The 24,330-nt window shown below is 34.0% G+C and overlaps 1 protein-coding gene across 9 annotated transcripts in view; it reads right to left on the bottom strand.

Moving 5' to 3' along the window:
* DLG2 (discs large MAGUK scaffold protein 2) overlaps positions 1–24,330 on the bottom strand; it is a 2,166,350-nt gene that overhangs the window by 1,636,175 nt on the left and 505,845 nt on the right. The window contains exon 1 of one of the 9 annotated variants that reach the window (XM_017949250.3): positions 15,779–16,793. The exons of 7 other annotated variants lie outside the window; for them this stretch is intronic. In XM_017949250.3, the coding sequence (XP_017804739.1) occupies positions 15,779–15,808 (30 nt within the window). In that variant the 5' untranslated portion in view covers positions 15,809–16,793. Of the gene's footprint in view, positions 1–15,778; positions 16,794–24,330 lie in introns of those variants that run through there. One more of the 9 variants, XM_031653897.1, reaches the window with a different exon arrangement.

Here is a 24,330-nt window from a genome sequence, read left to right as displayed (position 1 = left end):
AAAAAAATTTTCAAAAAATTTGAGGAAAAATGACTCCCAAAGTGCCTCCAAATCATCAATTTCATATATTTCTAAATACAGATATATAATATGTATCTATATTTGTATGTATGTGTCTACACACACATAATATGTTCATTATGCATCATCCACATGTGTCTATAGATACATATATTCATACAAATATGATTTATGTGTGTATACATGTATTTAAAAATTTTGGCAAAATAAAGGTTTTCATTGAATTAGTTTTCTAATTTGCCATAAAGATATGTAATTTCAGAGTGAGATGTTTAAAAAGAGAGAAAATCAAATATTGCCATGTGCTAATGTAAAATACATTACAGGTGGAAATATGTGCAGAAAATGCTACATTGGAGGTCCTAAGACACCAAGATATAAAAATGAGATTCCAAAGGAGGCTAGACCATGTGTGCAATATTCAAATAAATTACCAAGAACCAACTTCAGGATCCTAAATTTTATCTATAAATATAATATAATGCTGGTATACAAAAGTTAGATGACTGAAGATTTAGAAAAGGGGAGAATTTCTTTGAAGAGGGGTTGAGAAGTCTTACATATCACCTACAATTGGCAAAAGAAACTTCAACGGGACTGCACCTAGAGCTTAACATAACATCCTTGGGTTTAGGAGGTCATTACACTGGAATTTGACTCTCACCTAAGAAGCTTAACCAATGAGATAACATAGCAAATTGGATGCTAGGTCAGAAGTGGCTTCATCTGGGTTAGCCTGCACTCTTACAGTTTGTTAAGGCAAAAGATTCATTCTGGAGCCATTGTAACACCTGTCAAGACAACCCTCCATGTAGGGTGGGTTGCTGTAAAACTTGACGCTAAAGAAATGCATCATCCACATCATAGGAGACTTAGGCCCAGAAGGGGAAACTTCCAAAGACCCATGAAAGTGTCCATGAGGGAAAAACTCAAGCCACACATTTTCTGGCTGCGTTAAAATCCCAGATCCGCTGTTTGCTAGCGATGTAAGTTACTTTACTTCTCTTTGCCATAGTTATGAAGATTTTAAAAGTTACAAGTAAAACACTTAAAACTATTTCTATACATAATCAGCACTATTTGCCAGTAATTTTCTTCCTTTTTGGTTGTTCTTATCATTGTTATTATATGTCAGGCTCGGAGGGCAAAAAACACAACAATCCCAGTTCAGTAAGAACTTTCCTTGTCTCCTTTTCTTATTTCCCTCTTATGCTCCAAACTTGGAAGGATCAAAGTTTACTAGTTGGAAGATCCAACTAGTAAATAGGAAAATGATGAAAAGAGAAGTCTATGGCATCCACTTCTCCCAAAGCAGATGTCCTATCTGAAGACCCCATAGTAGAAAAAAGAGAATCTTTCATCTGGAATGTGTTCAGAATTTTGACTAATATGTGGGACTGAGCAATTTTAATTAATACATTGGGACTGTATTTGTGATATTAAGTGATTGTCAGACTTCTCATTTCCTGTAAATGGAAAGTTGTGAGAATACCCATTTTCATTTAGAGGGCAGGGTAAGGACCACTGACATTAAGGTATTTTAAACAAACACTGGGGACCCCAAAATAAAATGACTTCTATTGTTACATCCCATGAGTATTCCCTTGTTCAATGTGTCAATTACAAATGCAAAATATACTCATGGTTAGTGTTAACTTTTTTCATTCAACTTTGGGCATATTCCTCAACATATGACTTCATCCCTTCCTGGACTTATCCTTCCATTTGCTTCTTTTTATTTTCTCAGGCTTCAAAAGATGTTTAAAATAAGTTGGCCTAATTTGTTTCTGAGGAAATCCTTACTAAAACTGAAGCCATGCTGGGGAGCCATGAATTTGCCTCTTTTGTAAATGAAGAAAATGCTGCTGACCTATTCTCCAAAGGATGTTGAGAACAAGGGGTTTTCAGTGGGCAGTGATGATGGTGCTGAGTCATCCTCAACACTTTTCAAAATGCTTTGTGACTTCAGGCAGACATTTGCCCAGGTTGACAGAGGTGCAGTCTGTGGCTAACTAGTGCATAAGAAGATTAAACACTCCACATTAAAATATTCTAAGCACCTAGCTACCCAGATTAACAGTAATGAGAGGAATAGGCTCTGAATTTTCAGGCCGGCCACATTAAAAGATGATAAATGGAAACCACTGTTGTGACTTGATATTTCAGGGTATCAATGGGGAGAGGACAATGGGCTTTGACTCAGGAGGTATTTCCTAGATGTATAATGAAATAATATATTGAGCACCATTAGATCCCAGGCACTTGACATGCACTCTCAGCTCATTGTATCATCACATTAACCCTAGGTAGTACAGAAGAGAGTTTAATACCATGAGGAATCCACTGGACCCGAGTTACAATGCCAGAGTTTTCACTTTTTACATCTGTGACTTTGGATAAATTTCTTAATCTCTGTAAGTTTCAGTTTTCTCATCCATAAAGTGGAAAAAATAAAACTTAAGGAATAAAATAAAAGTTTAAGGAATTATTATAAGGATTATAAAACTATATATATTATATATAAAAACTATATATAATATATATCATATTATATGTTATAATATATCATATAATAGAATATATATTATATATAATATATATGTCCAAGGGCCTGATATATACTCTAATAGTAATAAGATAAATAATATATAATTTACATGTTAATATCTATCTTATTAATTGGAGATCTTTCTCCTGTTTCACTTAGCTCCTCTGAGTCTATATTCTTGTATCTGAGTATAAAATAGCAATATTTATCTCACAAGGTTACTATGAAAATTAAATGAGAAAAAGTACATGAAAGTGCCTAGAAAATGTCAAGAACTTTAAGTTTGGTTTGTAACTTTTTTGTCAGTATATAGAAGATGGAAAGAATGTCTGAAATACTGCAGCAATTTAAGATAACTAAATTTGGGAGCCAAAACTGATTCTGCAGCCGGGTATTACTTACTTGAAATTACTGGTCGTAAATGTTTCTAAAAATTATAATATGGTATTTTAGTATTTTACAGAAGCATATCCCAATATTCTCTGAAGCACTATCAATCTCCAAAGTTGAGTTATTACTATGCATAGCTAAATGCAATAATTTAAGCTTCTAAATACAAGATTTAAAAATATAGTTTTGTGAAATATTTTTAATTAATATTTGCATTCTGTTATTGCATCCTAGTAATCAAATGAGAAAAAAGGAATGGGCTGCAATTGTACTTTTCTCCTTCCAAAAAAGGAAAATTTGGATATTATTACTACTACATAAAATATTTTTTCATTGGCAGATCTTTTCTATTATATCATAAACTACAAAGTCTCATGGAAACATAAAACACTGTGACTTCTAAAACAAGCTACTTTTTTCTTCCAAACATATTAAAAATTCATTTGTAAAGATACCTTTCTTGAATTAACAAATTAGCAGCTAGTGAAAAATATCTGAAATTTCAGGACCCCAAAATAAAGTCAAACCTATGAAGAAAGAAATGCCATTCAGAAACAAGTTGAAAGTAATTCACTTCTATTCTCTCTGCTACCATAGAGACAAAGAAAAAAAGTAAAGAGATTTAGCACACTTAATTCTTCCTGAAATTTATAATTAACTACATGGGAAAGGGAACAATTACCATACTTCCAAAGAATAAAGAATTTTAAAAGTTCAGCTTTTGATAAGACATAATTACAACCTATTAAATATGCAATTCGTACAAATTTGCCCTTATGATTTTCCTGAATTTCAAAAAATGCATATACATTGAATAGTGTTTTCTGAGAAGTACACAAGGAATGCCACCAAGTTAATTGTATAGAGCTTTCTCTTATTGGAGGATTTTCTCAGTTACTTAAAATTCTGGCAAAACCTAACACAAAGAAAAGGGTCAATGGATATTACTTACATATATGCCCTGTCTTCCTGACACCTATGAATATGTATTTTGGGACAAATGTTAATCAATGAAAAAATGTGCAGGCTTTTGTAGATCAAGTGCCATGGCCAACATCAAGCAATAGCCAGGAAGGACTACCAATTAGATATGTTCTCAGTTTAAATAGAACTTTAGATCGCTAAGTAAATTATGGGTGTATTAATTCAGGACAGTTTTATTTTAAGAGACTTGCAAGAAAACACCATATCTAGAAATCCTAAGAGACTCAAAACAAAGAAAGGGAGGAAGAATTTATTTTGCTTAAAATGTATACTTTTATTTATGGTTTCTTTAGCAAATAAATTTTTTTAATTTTTATCATTAAGAATATCAAGAAATTATCCTTATAATGTCCTATTTAGAACTCTATTTAAAAACAAATAATTTATTTTATTTTAGGGTATCTTAAACACAGCATGAAAGATTATATTTCTCATTGTAAAAACATGAAGTATGGGAGATGTAAGCTAAAAAAAATAATACTTTATGAAATGTGTTTTCATACAAAAATCAAAATTCTTGCTGATGTAGATAATAAATGGTATGATTTATGTCTTGAAATTTGACTTTTGGATATTCTTTTTTGAAACATAATTAAATGGTCTTCGAGGAGACTCTATTGCTGACTACATTACTGCTTGGTAAAGTTGTATAATAGATTATTCTAAGTCATTTCTGTCTAGGGGTTTCAGAACAATTTGAAGGGAACATTTGAAAGTCTCTAAAGCTTTTAACTCAGATCTTAACCGCAGAATAACATAACATCCATTCAGCTCCTGTACACATAGTGCTGGTGTCATCTGTGGCTAGTTGGACAAATTCCAAGTAATAATAACTATTATAGTTTTTTAAGTTCCTTTTGTAGGTTACTTGGGATAAAGCCATTAAATGGTACTGATACACTTTGTTCTCTGAAATGAAAATCAACATAAAAGTAGCAGAACTGCTGTGAACCTCTTCCTAGACAAGTTTGTATCCTGAAAGTTGAGTAAAACATAATGTATTCCACTTAAAAAAAGTATATTATCTCTCCAATTGTTTTCTCCTGATAATTTAGGAGAATAATGTCATTTAAAAATTTTCTATTGCATACCTTTCTAACTCACTTTACTGTTTTAATAGTAAGATATCCTACATTAATACTGTTATTTTTTATGGTATATTTATGATAAATATGTCCTATACATATTATGAAGTCAAATAATTTTCCCCCAAAAGAATCCTGCTATATTAAATCACTGAGAAATTAAGTGAACATGAGTTGGCATTCTTTTATCAAACTGAAAACCTGATCTGACTGCTTTAGCTTATTGTTTAATAAAAAGCTACAATTATCTTTTAAGTATTTTGTGCTTCAATTTTAGAAATTTTAATTATGATCATGATAATTTGGTTTATCATAGATGTGATTCAATTGCCATTTTCTAGGGGTATATAAGGAATTTTACCTCTATTAGTCCATTTCTTTTATACAAAAATGACACTTCCAAGTATCACTTCAGGCTCACCAAATATTCACAGGTAAGTTTACCAATTGCCTGTCTCTTAACTGAATAGTTTCTCCATCAGAGTACAAAGATTTCTTTCACAACTATTTATTGTGAAGTGCACATTATATATACACATGTACATATGTGTGTATATGCATATATGCAAAAACATTTGTGTATATGTGCACGAGTCTATATATACACACAGAAGTACATGTATATCTACATAAGTGTGTGTTGTATGTATAAGTGAGCATGTGTGTGTGTGTAAATTAGAGGAAGAAGAATTTCACCCACTCATTCATGTATTGAACAGTGAAATAGCTATCAAATATCTGTTAAATGAAAGAATTAATCAACACTTGTGGTACATCTGCCAGTACCATGGTAAGTGATCAGCTATAAATACAACTAAGAGCTTCCCCTGTCCTCAAGGAATTCACATTCTAGCAAGAAATAGGCACATGTAAAAGCTAACTATATAACCAGATAAAGGCTATAACATAGATGCAGACAATATATGGAGAACATGGAGCCTGATGGGCTCAGTCTAGTAGGACAATATCAAGGAGAGTACTTAAAGAGAAATCTGCATTTAGCTGAATCTTAAAGGTTAAGAAATGTATTAGAGAAGTATCAAACTAGGAAACTGAGTGCTATTCCAGGCATAAGAAAAAAACAGGCACAATGAAGAAACAGGAGGATGAAATTCAGATTATTTGGGGAAACCAAAGGTTATTGATTATAGTTGACTAACGCATGAAGGGTAGTGGGATCTGAGATAGGCAGTTAGGCAAGGGATACCACATTGAGGGCCATGTGTTCCAGGGGAAACAATGCAGACTTTATCCTGAAGAGCAGTGCTTCTCAAACCTTAATGTGCAAAATAGACTAAGGAGACAAATCAATTAGGGATCTTATAAAAATGCAGATTCTGATTCAGTAGTTTAGCATGGGGACTAAGATCCTGCATTTCCAGCAGTTTTCTAGGGGATGCCATTGCATTTGGTGAACAAACAAAATTTTGAATAAGGGAGCAGTAGGGGATAGGGAATCCCTGAAGGATTATAATGAGAGTTGTAGAGTTGTGATATACTTGCAAATTATGTGTATACATATTAATATATGCACACATACACACATACATATATATGTATATATATATACACATGCATATTTATACACACACGTATGTATATTTTTTAAAGGAAGATTCAAGTTAATGGTGTGGAAAATATATAGGAGTAGAGAGAGGAAAGGTAGGAAGACTAATGGGGATTTTATTGTAGAAATCCAGGTAAGAATAATGAGACTCTGAAAAAGACCACAGTAGTAGAAATTGTAAATAAAAGACAGATTATAAGGAATAGAATAAATAAGGATTGGGGCTGTGGGAGATTTAGGAATAAATCAAGGTTAACTACTACTTTTCTAACCATGACAATTAGGAGAGTGGCATACAAAGAAATTGAGCACAGAGCAGAGTAGGAGAACTGTTTATGCTTGGATGACTCCAGAGAGTAAACATTTTCCTGGAACTTTTGACTTAAGTTTACTTAATGGGTAAACAGAATTCCAAATTCCAAGAATTCATTCATTTACTCTCAAACCCATTTCTCATAAAATCTGTCATCTCCAAAAGGTTAGCTCGAGAACTGAATTACTTAGATACAAAGAAATTGACATGTGTGGGTAAGCATATTAAAACAGAGATAAGAGGGGCACAGGTTATTTTCATAGGATTTCGAATCTGGTACTAACTTTGAACACACAAATGGAAGAAGAAGCTAAAACATTTGGTATCTATCCCTCACCAATAAGAGCCTATAAACCTGCAAAGCATTATTCACTGAAGCCAGAGGAAATCCCCATCACCATGACTACACAAATAGAAATTTGCCACTAGAGTGGTAACTAGCTAATTGAATTACTGAAATTTATCCTTAAATGTCAGACTCCCAGAAATGAGGAAATGAGAGAGAAAGAAGGGAGGGAACAGAAACACCCGCACCTGCTATTTATTGGCTATGTGTATACATAGTTGCTACACTAAACCCTATGTGTATACTGGCACTAGATATTCCCCTTGTCTGGGATATTCTTTGCCAAGATCTTCACAAACGTGATCCTCTCAGATCTTCTTTTTACTTAAATTTGCTTAAGTATTTATGTGAGCTCTGTCACATAAAATTACTTCTAACACATATACAGACACAGCTCTCATTTTTCTCCACCATACGGCGATGCTAATGGTAATGAAAGATCCCAGTTTATGCTAGAATATCTTATTTTCAATAATTTCTCTCATCCTTTCCATATATGGATTACTTTGTACTTTTCAAACATGTAAACTAATTTGATTCCACACAATAATTCTATTCAGGAACTACTGATAAGCCAGTATTATAACCCCATTTCAGGCTTGAGAAAAATAAGGGTCAGGGAGGATAAATTGAGTTTACTAAGATTACTAGTATAATAAATGGAAACCCCAAGTCTGTATTTTCTGAATCTTGATCCAACGCATATTCTCAGATTGCCTTTGGTGAAACATACATACATGCAACAATACAGGTCCCTCAGGTAGTTATAATCATGGGTAATCTGCTTTAAGAAAATCTTATCTTCCAAACATTCAGATTAAATAATGGATAAATACTAAAAGGAAGTGATGAATTATTTTATGTACCTCATGAAGGACATTTTTTTTTTTAGTTTTGAGCATAGTAAATGTTTAAATGTTCTTTAAGTTGTAAAATTTTATTTGCAGTTGTTTCCTCTACAGATCCACATTTGTCTCAGAACATAAGATTTATGTAAATATCTTATAAAGGACAATTCTCTCAGTCTCACAGCTCTTCATAGCATTGTGTTGTTTTTACACATAGAATCAAAAAGGGCTAATGTTATGAAGTAACATCCTGGCAATCATGTTTGGAAGGAAAACCATTTACTACAGATGTGTTAACAGATGATTGGTATGATTCATATAATAAAATTTTATTTTATTTCTAAAAGTTTTGTTTTACAGGCTATGGATATATGTCTGAAAAACTTCAAATCTACAACTAATTGTAATTTTAAAATTAAGCCCTATATGAGTGCACTGTTTTTACTTAATTAGATATTTAGGTTGAGAAGGAATGAAATGCAAAGTATTGTATCAAGAGTATATTTTAACTAAATAATAACTTTGTTGTGATTCAATCAGGAGAGAATAATAGTGAATGGGAACATGGATATTAGAGTCACAAAGACTTGAGCTGGAATTCCCACTATAAAACTTATTATTTCTGTGAATGTACCTTATATTTAAGATATGAAGGGTCACCAGGTTGGTCTAAAGACTAAGTGTGTTTTTATTAAATTCAAGTACCTTCTATGTCCCAGACATTACACACACCCACACACACACACACACACACACACACGAAAAAGGAACATAGTTCCTTTCCTTATGGAGCTTCTGTCTAGTCAAAAGAAACACAAAATAATCACACAAATCAGTATACACTATGAGTTTCTATGTGTGGAATGTGGCATAAAATCAGAGTATACACCAAGAATACATAATCTTTTAGAAAAGGTAGTGACATGTAAGGTGACATCGGGAACATAAGAATTTAGATGGGTGGACGTCATCTAGAAAGAAAAATAGTAAATGGAAGTCTCCAAAACCAAAACATTGTTGACACCTTCAAAGAACAGAGGGAAGCCAGCAAGGCCAATGTGTCCTTCAGTTTAACGAAAGATAGGGAAGGTAACACAGGTTTAAAACATGGTCTCATCCACGTATTTTCAACACTCTTAGAGTGTAAAATACAAGGTATAAAGAAAGAAGATAAGACATGAGAGAAATTTAGGTTCTAAGTCAAAAGAGAATTGCATACTTTGGTAAGAATTTGTACAACTACTCATCTTTCAATAGGTTGCTGAGAGTAAGGCTGTTGGGTTTCTGTATTAGACTGATCCTCTTGCAGCTGGATGGAATACTTAATAAAAGAAAGTTAAGCTATTATATTAATGGCATTAATATTTCATGTGTCTGACACTATTAAATGGTTAATCCCAAGTTATTAAGACAGTCATAGAATCTCTTCTCTTTCTACACAAAAAGGTCAGGTTATGTTAAATTTTCCCTACTATTAACTGCATTTATGCTCCTCTTTGCCACTCAATAGATCTTTTCTGATACATCAAACTCCATGTTCCAATCTCTGTCAGGTAGACATGCCACCTTGCAGACATTTGGTTGGAATGACAAGAATTAGAACCCGTGTCATTGGCAGGACAAATACGAGAAGTGCACCAGAAAAAAAGATAGGAAGATAAGGAAGCTATAGACCCTAACAGAAAACAGAGTGCCTACTCCCTACAAGGTAATATCCTAAGCATTTTATAGTTCTTATCTCACCGAATTCTCAAAACAATGCTGTGAGATAGGTACCCTTTTGTGGATGAGAAAACTGCAGTGCTGAGAAGGTCATCCAGCTAGTAAAAGGGGAAGCCATTATTTTACTGAACAGGTATAAGGATGGGCAACACAGGTTTGGTAGAAGATAGGAGAGAGCTCAAATCAGGGGGATGAAATGGGAAAGAAGTCTGGGCAAACTGGGATTTGGAAGCAGTTTTAACAATGGATGGAATATCCTATTTCCTTTAAGATAACAAATATCTCAACTTCATGATATTTGTGACTGGGTGCTGATCTATCTCTGCATCCTCTGCATCTTGTTACTCATATTGGACACCTTACATCCCAGCCATATTGTCCTTCCATTCTTGAAATGTGCGATTCATTCTCTCTCCCTGCCCCCCACCCACTCTCTCTCTCTCCCCCCACACACTTGCCAGAGCTTTGCCTAAAACATTCTCCCAACCCCATTGTGGCTTCCATTCTGCAAATCAGCTTAAGTTTCACTTCCTCAGGAAAGCCTCCCCTGATATTTATCCCTGTATACCCTGCAACAAAGCTAATCAGGTTCTTTAGGTATCCCTATCCTCATTTCCATAGCACTCTATATTCATTTCTTACCAGACATCACTGCTATTTCTGTAATTGGTTGTTTTCCCCATTAGACTAAAGGTTCCATGAGAACAGATTGCTTATTGTATCCCCACACCTTTCAATATGTAAAGTGCATAGTAAGCATTCAATATATACTTGTTAGATTAATAAAATGAATGAATAAATGTGATGCTTCTACCATGGGAGCACTGTATACCAGCATGAATAAATAGCTTTGTCTATGAACACAAGACCACTCAGGAAACCATTTGTTGCCTTGGTGATTTGTTTCATTTTCTCTACATGAAGCTCTGGTGGAAAATAAAAATGATTTTAGCTTGTCCAAATACCTTATTTGCAAATATTTCTGTTAAGAACCCACTTACAAAAGGACAAAATGCCACCTTCTAAAAATTAAAGTCATAATAAAAATATGATATTTACTAGCATTGATAAAAATATTTTTAATGCCTGGCAACAACTTTTATTTCCTTTTAGTAATTCTGAGTAATTTTTAATTTTTATTAAAGATAGGGGGTTGACAAAGAGTGAAATCATATTTACAAAATGGTTGTAGTATTAACAACATCAAGAAAAGCTTCTTTTGTGCTGCCAGGTCCACTTTTCACTCTACTATGTGAATTTTATTATGTACATTAACCTGTTATACACAATAAAAATGAATAGTGCCATCATGCCTTTATGCCTTTATTAACAAATTATAACAGTAACTTAACATATTGCAGTTTTATTTGTAGATTTTTTTAAAACTTTTTCAAATGTATAAGTACGGTTAATGGATATCTGAAATTATGCCAATGTGTGATTCACCCACTACTACTATTTAAGATACTTAGTTAACCTAAACAATTTTATCTTCAGAGAAAATATAGAATAATGTTAGATTCAAAATAGAAAAGGAAATACCTCAGAGATGCAATAAAATATACTCATTTTAAAGAAAAGGACAGTGGTAGCCAAATGCCTTTGGCTGCCCATGGTCAGAAAGTACAGATTTACTTTTCACAGTTGCACACTTTTTTCTGTTCTTATATCAAATCCTTTATGCTATTACATATGATACTTGAGAATTCCTACGCAGTAGAAGAAAAATTATATTGACTCCTTGCATTTCGTTAAATTAGACAGAATATTCTGCCTGTGATCCAGAACTATTGTCCTATTGCCCAATCATGTAAACTCATGGCTCTGCCTAACATTATTTTCCTTATATTTTAGTTGCAAAATTTATTGGGATGATTATCTTTCAATTACTCAAAACATATGTAGGGAATTCCATTATACAAAATGTGTTACATTAGTTATTAGATTGTGTTTAGCCAGTGTTATTGAGACGACTTCATTTACCTCAATGATCACACTGAGGGGTATTCATTAAAGGTATAACTTGTGAGTTGCTGAATAAATTATACCACATACACATTTTTCCACATGCCAGGAATTGTGCTAAGTACTTTACATACGCCACCACCACATCACTTAAACATAGGTAATATATCCTTTTCGAAGATGAAGAATCAATGTTTGAGGAAATTAAACAATTTATCCACATCTTAAAGCTAATACATGTCAGAACAACAATTTAAATCCAAGTCTCGCTCTAGTGTCCTGCTCTTCACACTAAAACACGTTCCTTCTCTTTCTCAGAAGTGATATCTGTGACAAAAGAGTTAAAATTGAAACTGGACAGAAACATTTGAAAAAAAGAGATGACTCAATCTTCTGAAAGTGGGTTGCCTGAACATTTGACAAGACCTTGGGATCCATGTGACAGAAACTCTGTATTTGTGAATACTCTGATGATGTCCTAGCCTACAATATCTTACTCCAAATCTGAGACATTCTGCAAATCAATCTAACTATACTGGAGCTCTTAAGACTTTAAACAATCATAGTTAAATGGGGTAAGATCTAGGGTGAGATTATTTTATCAGAGGGTTTACACAATCCCCAATCATTTCCTTCCTTTTATATGCAGGAAAAAAATAAAAATGATTCTCCATCGCCATTCTAACTGGCATGAGATGCTATCTCATTGCAGTTTTGATTTGCATTTCTCTAATGACCAGCAATCACTGAAAAGTCAGGAAACAACAGGTGCTGGAGAGGATGTGGAGAAATAGGAATGCTTTTACACTGTTGGTGGAAGTGTTAATTCAACGATTGTGGAAGACAGTGTGGCAACTGCTCAAGGATCTAGAACTAGAAATACCATTTGACCCAGCAATCTCATTACTGGGTATATATCCAAACAATTATAAATCATTTTACTATAAGACATATGCACACATATGTTTATTGCAGCACTATTCACAATAGCAAAGACTTAGAACCAACCCAAATGACCATCAATGATCAAATGGATAAAGAAAATGTGGCACATATACACCATGGAATACTATGCAGCCATAAAAAAGAATGAATTCATGTCCTTTGCAAGGACATGGATGAAGCTGGAAACCATCATTCTCAGCAAACTAACACAGGAACAGAAAACCAAAAACCACGTGTTATCATTCATAAGTGGGAGTTGAACAATGAGAACATATGGGCACAGGGAGGGGAGCATCACACAAAAGGGCCTTTTGCGGGGTGGGGGCAAGAGGAGAGATAGCATTAGGAGAAATACCTAATGTAGATGATGGGTTGATGGGTGCAGCAAACCACCATGGCACATCATACCTATGTAACAAACCTGTACATTCTGCACATGTATCCCAGAACTTAAAGTATAATTCTAAAAACTTACTCTACCATATGTCTAATAGATTCTTTTATAGTACCATCATACAATTATATTTTCTAGATTTATCAGCATCCCTCTGCTCATTAATCTTCTTACAATCATTTTTAAGAATGTAGAACAAAGACATAATGAGGAATTTATCTCTATAGTGTGTGCAATAGGGGAAAATGGAAGAACTCAGAGGTCACAGAGGTCTAAGGGGAGCCAAGGGGACAGTGAGGGACTTTCATGCCAAGGAAAGGGAAGGAGGAACAAAAATGCTATTACCAATGGAAATATTTCTGTTTTTCTGCAACTGAAAACTTGACAAAGGTGTGGTTAGCCGTGGTATTGAAATGTGCTGTGAATGAAATGGAGCTTAGGACGTATCATAATAATTAACAGTTCCAGTCTCACACAAAGCTTCTGTAAAGCAATAATTGAAGACAGCACCTTAGCCAGAGCTACTGGAAAGTGAACTTATTGCTGGAGGAGAAAGAGATGAGCATTAAACTAAGATATAATTAAAATTTCCAAATTTTTGGCAAGTTTCTTGTCAAACAGTCCCAAGAAAGTAGAGCAAGGGCATCCCAAGTACATGGCTGCTTGGGGAAAAAACAGTCAAGTATCAACAGTGGTAGATTAAATAGATAAGATTTGTAGTGTGAAGTCCTCTAAGAGGTCTCCTCACCTATGTCCAGCTTTTGAAGCAATCATGCATTATTTACCATTTAAATATCACAATGTAACTTTGCTGGATGTTTGTTCTTTAAAGATGTTATATATGTCACTCTGGAAATGTTCATGGATATAACTAAGAAAATAACATTTCATGTGGGTCTGTGTTTTGTTGATTCATATAATTTATAATGATAAATCACAATACTGGAGTAATGACAGTTATCTCTTATTAAGCACTTAAAGCAAAATAATATGTATCACCTATGTATCTGTAGTCAATAATATTTTTATAAGGAAATATAAGGCATCTGACATTTTTATTAGATAATGTTTTCCAAATTGAATGCACTTGATTTCAGGATTGATTTAATTTGTATAATATAGTAGACTTCCAGTTTGGGTTCTCATTAATAACTTTTGATAACTTATTTTTAAAATACTAATTTTGTTTCACAGTATCTAAAATTATAATTTGGGAATAAAAAATTATAAAACACATGTAGATCAGATTTGGCAGTATTCTCTCAAGAAAAGTAACACCAAGGGTAATGCCTTAGGAAGAGTAACATAATTAAGAGGATATTTCCTTTAGTAGATTACATAAGGACATACCATTTCCTACTTAAGATTTTTTAAAATTTATTTTAGTTGATTTACTTTTACCAATTTAACTGGAATATTGAATGAGATGTTTGGCAATTTTAAAAGTAAAAAAAGGTATTCATCTAATTTAGAGGCCTAGTCAACTAACCCAACTAGAAGTCTTAGGCTTTAAATCCACTAATACCAACTGAAGCTGCCATGTGATACTGGGCCATATGGGAAGATATCCATTAAAATGTTCTGGAACTTAATTTGTACAAGTAAAATATTTAAAGTCATGCCATGGGGAACTTGGTTTGTGGCTTTGAAATTAAATAATATTTTCTTCAGTGGTAAAAGGAGATCACAATGGGAAATCTACACTCACTTAGTTAACTCTCATGTACTATGCTATTAATTTTGTTATGTTTAATGGTCATGTAGTCAATGTGAGATACAAAAAGATATGGTTCAAATTAACTCATGGTATGCTTACATGCAAAATGAAAAGGGAACTAATGAATAAATGTCTTATAATTAGTTTTTTCCCAAAAATATTAGGAATATCTATTCAAATAATCAGTGATTACAAATTTTAAATACATTATTTAGAACTGAAGACAGAATAAAATAAAATGCTTTTGAAATGTTTCGCTATTTTCTGTAAAACAAATCCATAAAACGATTGCCTATTGATTTTATTTCACGCCCACTTTTATTTATATTTCCAATAATGCAAATATTTCATTTGTTTCTAATTAAAATAGAGAGAATTAGTTAAATATTAAATATTGTGTTTGTTTTAACTCAGGGCCTTGAGATTTTTTTCCTTTAAAATAAATCACTAAAATGCAGAATATCAGAATTCTCCAATCAGAAGCAATATGTCAAGTCACAGTAAAGCTGATTGGCTTCTTTAAACACAGAAGACATGGTTTTTAAATGAAAAGCTAATTATCTCACTCAGAAAGACTGCCTTGATATGTTAAGTTAAACTGATGTGTATGTGCTACACTACTACTATAGATATTTCTATTATGAGCTATAAATAGATGTAAAAGCAAATCCTGCCATAAAAAATAAATAAATAAATAAACCCAGGCAAATTCTCCTTCCATTTGCACAAACATGCAATATCACTTTAAGAAGTTAAAAATCACATAAAGACAGGACCCCCCAGACCCTCAGGGAACAAAATACCCAGCAAAGTAAATTATACTAATCATTTTATCTCATGAACTGGCAGCACCCACTAGAACTGTTTAATTACGGGACCAGAATAATAATAGAAAAATGCTGCACACAACAACAGCCCTGTTTCCTATCCTACCTTTGTGGTGACAATGCACAGGCAATCCATCCTGGATCCCTACACAGGACTCAGTACATGGAAATCACGCCAGCAAATCAGCAAAGGTGAGAAAAGCCTTTTGGAAATTGCACACAGAAAGAAGCAGAGCTTGGATTCTGTACAGACGGCTTTTCCAAGGGGGCCCCTCATGGGAAACTCGAGCCCTCCTCCATACAGCTCAAGGCAAGCAGGATTCTCCTAGGCACCAGAAAATCCCCTAGAAATCAGCTCCGGCAAAACTTCCCGGTGGCTTGCTGGGCTCCGCGGTTGCATGGTCTTTTAGCGGATTCCTTGATCGGAACAAGGCTCCTGTGAGTGCCCCGCACAGTTCTATCGTGGCGATGAGTGTAACACCAAGCACCAGAGAATCACATTTCAGCTCTTGCTCTTGTTTCTGAATTCTGATCCGCTGCTTCAGTATACTCATAAGATTTCCTTTGCCAAAGTCCCCACTTTGTTGCCTTCCTTTCTTACTAACAACACTGAGTAACACAAAAAACTACCCGTCCCATCTACCAAATGGCTGTCGTTCCAGTGCCAGAATAGCGACTTTGGAAAATAAAATGCTATTTATTACGAGCATGATTGCCGGGAGTCTAAATGACTCGAAAGATATGACTGAAAAGCTAAGGTGCATGTGGTGCTGCATACATCACATCTCAACTCACTTGCAATTACAAGGGCAGCTTCTTACAAATGACTAACAGCTGGATAAGGAAAATCAAGACAGTGACACAGAGAAACTGCGGATTTGGAGGTTTAACTTAGAAAAGGGTTACATTTCCTTCTTTTGTGTTTACCTATGTGTGTGGCCCATGATATATGCGAATACACAAACAACCTGAACATTTAAACGAATAAGCATGTTACGAAATTGGGGTGAGAGGAGGTTCTAAAGTGTTTACAAAAGTTCCACATTCTGAGCGAAAAAATGAGTTCTTCCCCAAACTTTTCCCTCCTCACTTGCTGTCTGCAGGCACTTATTACGTGGGCAGAGCTTTGTGTTTCCTTTTGCAGCATTTTAACAGCCAAAGGATTAGCACTCTCCCCTCCCCCAAATCCCTCCCTTTCTTCTAGTAAAGCTGCAACTACATAGACTGCCTTTGAGGTGCTTGACAAGCATCACTCTGGATAATAATATACTTTTTTTTCCCATCATCTTAGACACACAGGCAGTCACAGACTGAAACAGAAAAACAGAACGACACAGGAGCTCAGAAAGGAGAAAGCGGGTGGGAAGGGAGAATGAGGGAGACAGAGAGAGTGAATGACAGAATGGAAAGTACTGCCTGACAAATAAAAATGGAAAATCAATGATTCGCTTTCACTAGGAAGAAAACACATAATCAACTGGACCATTGAAATACCAAAAATAAATGTCTAGGGACCCACACAGTTTACCTCCTCAAGATACTAGCAGGACAATTTCCCACCACGTTAATAACAACTACCCTCTCTTTTTTCATAAAAAAAGTGTACTTTCTATGATAAACAATTTGGAAACAAATAATACATAAGACTCTTCTACCTTTCATGAATTATTGTGGTTCTAACTTCAATATCCCGATAACCTTCTGATTGCTAAATGAATGAATGTCTCAGAAACTGACATGTCATTATTTTACTCAAATGAGAGCACTGTTCATAAAGATTTTAAGTTCATAGCAAATCAAATATATGTTCTGAGAAAAAAAAAAAAAAGGCCCTAAAGTTCAATTTGATATAAAAACCTTCAAAAGTGGTTCAAAAAAAAATTTGTAGTTAAAAAACATAATTTCCTCTAAACTGCCATCCTACTGGTGTAATAAACTTCAAATAAGTTTCAAGTTAAACACCACGAATAAAATCCATACTCTGGTGCATTCCATTAGGTACCTCTGTCTTATGGTTCGGTAATTTGAAAAGGTCAAAGAAACAACACTTTGTCTATTCACCCTCATTTGTTACATCATCACAATAATTATTTTAACTTAATACTTCCTAAGCTTATCTCAGGGTGCGTAAAACCTTGTATCTTTGAGCATTCCCAGATACCAGCGTATTTCCCTGACACAACTAACATCTAATAGGTAATTGAGACTTATTGCCATATTCATGTTCAAAATAATTAGGCTTTGTGTCCCTATAGCACCTTAAAGTTGACAAAGAACCCGTAACAGTCTCACAGGCTTAGGAAGTTTAAATCACTTCCCAAAAGCCTAGTAACTTTCAATGGCGACATTAAAGAGCATGTCCATTAATTCCAACTCCAGGTCTTTGTTAGTCATAGATACAACAAGAATGGAGACAATCAGGGGTTAGACAGAGGAAGTAAATAAATAGGATAGCAGAGTAAGATGAGTATTTTCACAAGGTATCCTGGAAGATGATACTTTCAGAACTTAATTCCATCTTTGCAGAGCGAAGGAAACTACGATAGAGAAAAATTAGCAGAGGGAGCCTGATTAATCTTCTAACACTGGCGGATCACAGAGGAAAGCACTTTGCAAACTATAGAGACTTGCAGAAATAAAAGACAGCTTGTCTAGCATAGGTCCTAGAATACCTTAGGCACTCCCTAAGTCATTCATCTGACACATGTTTGTTGAGCGCTCATTATGTGATTATTTGATTAATGTCTGTATCACCCTCTAAAGTGCACTCCTTAAAGATAGTTTTAACTCTTTATTTCCATTGTCTAGACTAGTATCTCATTCATTCAACAAATATACTTGACAATCTACTTATGTGGAAACACAAGGTGAGGAAAAGCTAGCAAAATCCCTGCCCACAAGAGAATAAAAAACTATAGTACTGTACAGAAAGCATTTGGGGATGTTTAACATCAACAAAATAGAGGCATTTAACCCAGAATGGAGCAGTGAGGGAAAGCTTTATGGAGAGGAGCCTTGAGCTAAGTTGAGAAAGAACTATAGGAGTTAACTAGAAGTTAGGAGAAAAGAGAATTACATGCCGAATGAATCAGCAATATGTTATCCCTTTATACAATCAGTTTAATAAACACATCCAATGAAAGTACTTCAAGAGCAACCATTTTACAGCAAGCATTTTACAAACTGAATATGCAATTTTTATTTGAGAAAAAAAGAGCACTGCTCATTTAATTTTGAGTACAAATATACTGTAAAGGCATGTACAATATGTATATTATATATTCATTTGTTTGTATTCACCTCAAGTGATTAACTGGATAATGTATGTATGTTTAGATATAAGTAAGTACATAACATTTTGAAGTATAGACCCATTTGGGATTTCCACTTTGTGTATACCTTATCTTTGATTGATTTTCCTCAGATATAAAGATGATAGAGGATAATTCACTCCTTTGCCTCAAGGGAAACATTATGTTCTTTTTATAATTAACAAGGTATTGATATGAAGCATTTTTTTTTTTACAGACATAGTGCTCAATTGGGCCTGTGATTTTTCACAAGAAGAGTTTGGCAAGATAAAAAGCCTCAGCCTGCAAGCTGCTTTACTTGATATTCCTTGAGGTTAATGATATCAAACTAGAAATATATTGATTCTTAGTAAAACCTATCATTGAAAGTTTGGTATCATAAAACTTCTCTTGTAAATTACCTGCACTAAACCTGTACCTTAACCACTTAAATACATTATTACTTTTATCTTGTTTGTTTCCAACAGGGAAAAATATCTCTAAAAGTGAAATCCAGTCTGCGTCTATTCTAGAATCTAAGCCCCTTGAGGGCAGATTTAATGTATATATCTGGCACCTAGTATGGTACTGACACTTAAGAGGTACAAAATAAATATTAGTGGAATGAAAAATCACAGCTCTAGTTAAGCTATTTATTTTTGATAGTTTTTAAAAATCTATTTAAACCTATGATCCCTTTATTCATGAGAACCATATATTCATATTACAGAGTAACTATAATATATGCATATATACTTATGTGCATACATAAAAATTTAAAAATAAATATATTGGTGCATGTAGCTGAAGGTATTTGCAAATAAAAATATTTTCATTGGCAAATCCAATCTGATGTACAAAGGCATGGTTTAGAACAGTCTTATCTATAATGGAGAAGGGCAGTTTCTAGCTGAAGTGTTACAACTACAGGATGCTACTGAAACTAGGTGCTTGCTATTGTGTTAGAAAAACAGTAATAAATATAAGCATGTTAATAATAACAGTAATTTATCAAGTGGCTATTATCTGAAGTACTGAGATAAATACTTTGTAACTATTATCTCATGGTCATAATACCCTGTAGGAAACAATTATAATCCCTACTTTATAGTTAAGGAAACTGAAGCTTCCTGAGTTTCTATGACCTCCATAAGTGATACAGAACCTACGTGACTCCAATCCACAGGGTGGTCTATGTTCTTTCCGTCTCATTACACTGCAAATCCTGAAACCACTTCTATCCCTCTGGGTCCAACCTGTGTGGCACAAACAGATTCAAAAGGCCTTCTCCTTGGCCAAAGGTAGCCTGGACTCCATGCAGATGAATTATAAAGAACATGTAATCCTCCTAAAAGGATAGGTTCATCTCTGGGCTACTACCAGACACCTTCCATAGCTTATAAGGACCTTGGGAATAACCCCAGAAGAAATAGACTCCACATTAGAAAGATTAGGTCCAAAGGAAATAACAAGAAATCCACCCACCTGGCCTCCTATCCCTGTCTATCTGTTCCCCATATACCCAGAACAGCAGGCACACAAATGACATCTGCAAAGCTTGTTAGCTTAGTAAAATAGACTGCAGGCAGGTCATGGCAAAATGCCTGCCCTCATTTTCAAACTCTCCAGAGATAAGTAAGAAATTAGGATCAACTGAAAAAAAGACTGAATTTTTCAGAGAGTTTCTATCATTAAAAAAATCAGGACAGTATTGGATCCTGAAAATAATTCATGAAAAACGGGAGTCCATATATTCTGTTCAAGTTAAATGTGTATTCTTACAAAAAAGTATAAAAACTAAACAAGCAAAATTTTGAGTGAACCAATAATTGCTAATGAAATGAATTAATTTTTACTTTTAACCCATTTTTTAATCATGATATTCAATTGTATGGACCTAAATTTTATGTCAATTTTTCTCATGTGAGTCGGAACATAGTTAAATGATAGCCATGTAGTTCTCGCAGTTATTATCATCAACAAAATCTAAACAACCTTTGAAATTTTATATAAATGGTAGGCTATAAATGATGTAAACGTTCAATAAAAATTGTTTCCCTAACAAATCAAAGTTTACATAAACTTTGCTGAACATTAACTACATTTCTAATGAGGTTCAATTTTTTCAACTATTATACAATGCTGTGAGTTGAGTGGATTCCAGAAATCCAAATAGTTGTGTGCAAGCCACAAATCTAAAAAGCTATATGGTCAAAAATAGAATTTTGCTTTCAAATCAATATAAATAACCTCAGCAGTATTGCTAAATGCCATTCCCATACTCCACCTTCTTATACCCTGGTACGGTTTGGTTGTGTCCCCACCCAAATCTCAACTTGAATTGTATCTCCCAGAATTCCCACATACTGTGGGAGGGACCCAGGGGAAGTAATTGAATCATGGGCACCAGTTTTTCCCATGCTATTCTTGTGTTATGGAATCAGTCTCACAAGATCTAGTGGGTTTATCAGGGGTTTATGCTTTTGTTTCTTCCTCATTTTCTCATGCTGCCACCATGTAAGAAGTGTCTTTTGCCTCCTGCCATGATTCTAAGGCCTCCTTAGCCAGGTGGAACTGTAAGTCCAATTAAATTTCTTTTTCTTTCCAGTCTTGAGTATGTCTATCAGCAGCGTGAAAACAAACTAATACATACCCCAAGCACACTGACCTGTTACCTGTTCCTCAAATATGGTGTTTCACTCCAATTCTTCCTCAGGGCCTTGAATTTGTTGTTCCTTCTGCCAGAAACTGTCTTTCCCTGGATTTGCACATGGCTGGCTCCTTCTCATCATTCAAGTCTCTGCTCAGATGTTACCACCTCAGCAAGACCTTCCCAAACTGATTTCCCCTAATTAGAATATCTTCCATCATTCTCCATTACATCATCCCAGTTTATTTCCTCCATATGATTATCACAATCTAAAATTATCTTCTCTATTCATCTCTTACTATCTCCCCTATCTGAAGTTTATCAATGAGAGCAGGAACCTTAGATGTTTTGTCCATGGCTACATCACCAGTGTTTAGAATGTAACAGATGCTAAATAGAGATTTTTTAATGAGTGAATGAATGAATGAAATGCATCATATGAAAACTCTTTAAAAAATGTATGGCTAGAATCAGCAGTCCAACATTAAATTTGCAATGCAAGATCTTTAACATAGTTTAGTTTCTAAAGGTCTGATTTACACTAACAATAGTATTTACAAACATACACATAAACAATAGTTTTTGGATTAAAATTAATTTATTTTGAAATAAATTGTATTGGGAATAATTAAGGTATATGACATCATGTAAGATATATATATATAGTAAAAAGGTTATTATAGTGAAGCAAATTAACATACTTATCACTTCTCATATAGTTACCTATTTTTTTGTTTTTGTGTCAAGAACAGCTAAAATCTACTCATTTAGCATGAATCCCATATATAATACAATGTTATTACCTATAGTCCTCATGGTGTACATTAGCTCTTTAGACTTCTTCATAGTACATATCTGCTAGTTTGTTTCCTCTAACCTACATCTCTCTCATTCCTCCCAACTCGGTAACCATTGTTTTATTCTGTGTATTTTTTAAATTTTATTTTGTATATGGTAAGTATGTATATATACACATACACACAGATAGATAGATAGATAGATAGATTCCACATATATGTGAGATTATGCAATATTTTCCTTTCTGTGTCTGGCTCATTTCATTTAGCATAATGTCCTCCCAGGCTCATCCATGTAATGGCAAATGGAAAGATCTCATTCCTTTTTAAAGCTGAATATTATTCCATGTTATATGTGTACCACAGTTTCTTTATCCATTTACCCACTGACAAACACTTATTTCCCCATCTTGGCTATTGCAAATAATACTGCGAAGATCATAGTAGTGCAAATATCTTTACAAGATTGTGCTTTCATTTCCTTTGTGTATATGCCCAGAAGAGGAATTGCTAGGTCATATGGTGTTCTATCTTCAATTTCTCTAGGGACCTCCATACTGTTTTCTATAATGGCTGTACCAATCTGCATTCCCATCAGTAGTGTACAGAGTTCCCATTTCTCCACATCATCAGCAACATTTGTCATCTTTTGACTTTTTTTTAGAAATATAAAACAATTTATGTGATACTCCCAAAATAAAGTTATACACAGAATAATTTTTGTAGAAAATATGCATTTGTAACCTTTCTATCTTTTAAAAAAAATTATTATGAGTACAAGATAGTTATATATGTTTATAGGGTACATGTGATGTTCTGGTACAAGCATAAAATGTTTAATGATCACATCAGGGTAACTGGGATATCCATCACCTCAGGAACTTATTTTTTTTTTATTAGACACATTCCAATTCCATTCTTAGTTTTTTGATATATACAATAATTATTGTTGACTATAGTCACCCTCTTGTGTTATCAAATACTAGATCTTATTCATTCCATCTAACTATATTGTTATGAAAATTAACCATCCCCAGTTTTCCCCTCCATCACCGCTACCCTTTCCAGCCTCAGAGAGCCATCATTATACTCTTTCTCTCCATGAGTTCAACTATTTTAATGTTTGGCCACATATAAGAGAGAACATGTGAAATTTGTCTTTCTGTGCCAGGTTTCTTTCGCTTAACATAATGACCTCAAGTTCCATCCATATTGTTGCAAATGACAGGATTTCATTCTTTTTTGTGGCTAAATAATATTCCAGTGTGTACCACATTTTCTTTTCCCAATAATCAGATGATGGACACAATGATTCCAAATCTTGGCTAATGTGAATAAATAATAAATACAGGAGTGTAGGTATCTCTTCAATACACTGATTTCTTTTCTTTTGGATAAATACCTAGCAATGGGATTGCTCAATCATATGGCAGTTTCTATTTTTAATTTTCTGAGGAACCTCCATACTCCTCTCCATAGTAGATACACTAATTTATACTCCCACAAACAGTGTATGAGGGTTCCCCTTTCTCCACATCCTCACCAGAACTCATTATTTCATGTCTTTTAGATAAAAGCCATTTTAGCTGGGGTGAGATGATATCCTACTCTTGCTTTGATTTGCATTTCTTGATGATTAATAATATTGAGTATTTTTCATATATCTATTGGCTATTTACATGTCTTCTTTTGAGAAATCTCTGCTCAGATCTTTTGTTCATTTTAAAATCAGATTTTTTCTCCAATTGAGTTGTTTGAGCTCCCTATATATTGGGGTTATTAATCTATTGTCAGATGAAAATATTTTCCCCCATTCTGTAATTTGTCTCCTCATTTGTTATTTCCTTTGCTATGGAGAGCTTTTTAGCTAGATGTAATGTCATTTTTCTATTTATGCTTTGGTTGCCTGCACTTTTGAGGT

The sequence above is a fragment of the Papio anubis genome, chromosome 12 (genome assembly GCF_008728515.1).
Source record: "Papio anubis isolate 15944 chromosome 12, Panubis1.0, whole genome shotgun sequence".
In the NCBI taxonomy this organism is placed as follows: domain Eukaryota; kingdom Metazoa; phylum Chordata; class Mammalia; order Primates; family Cercopithecidae; genus Papio; species Papio anubis.
Note: the sequence above shows the minus strand (reverse complement) of the source record. Positions and strands in the feature narration are given on the sequence as shown.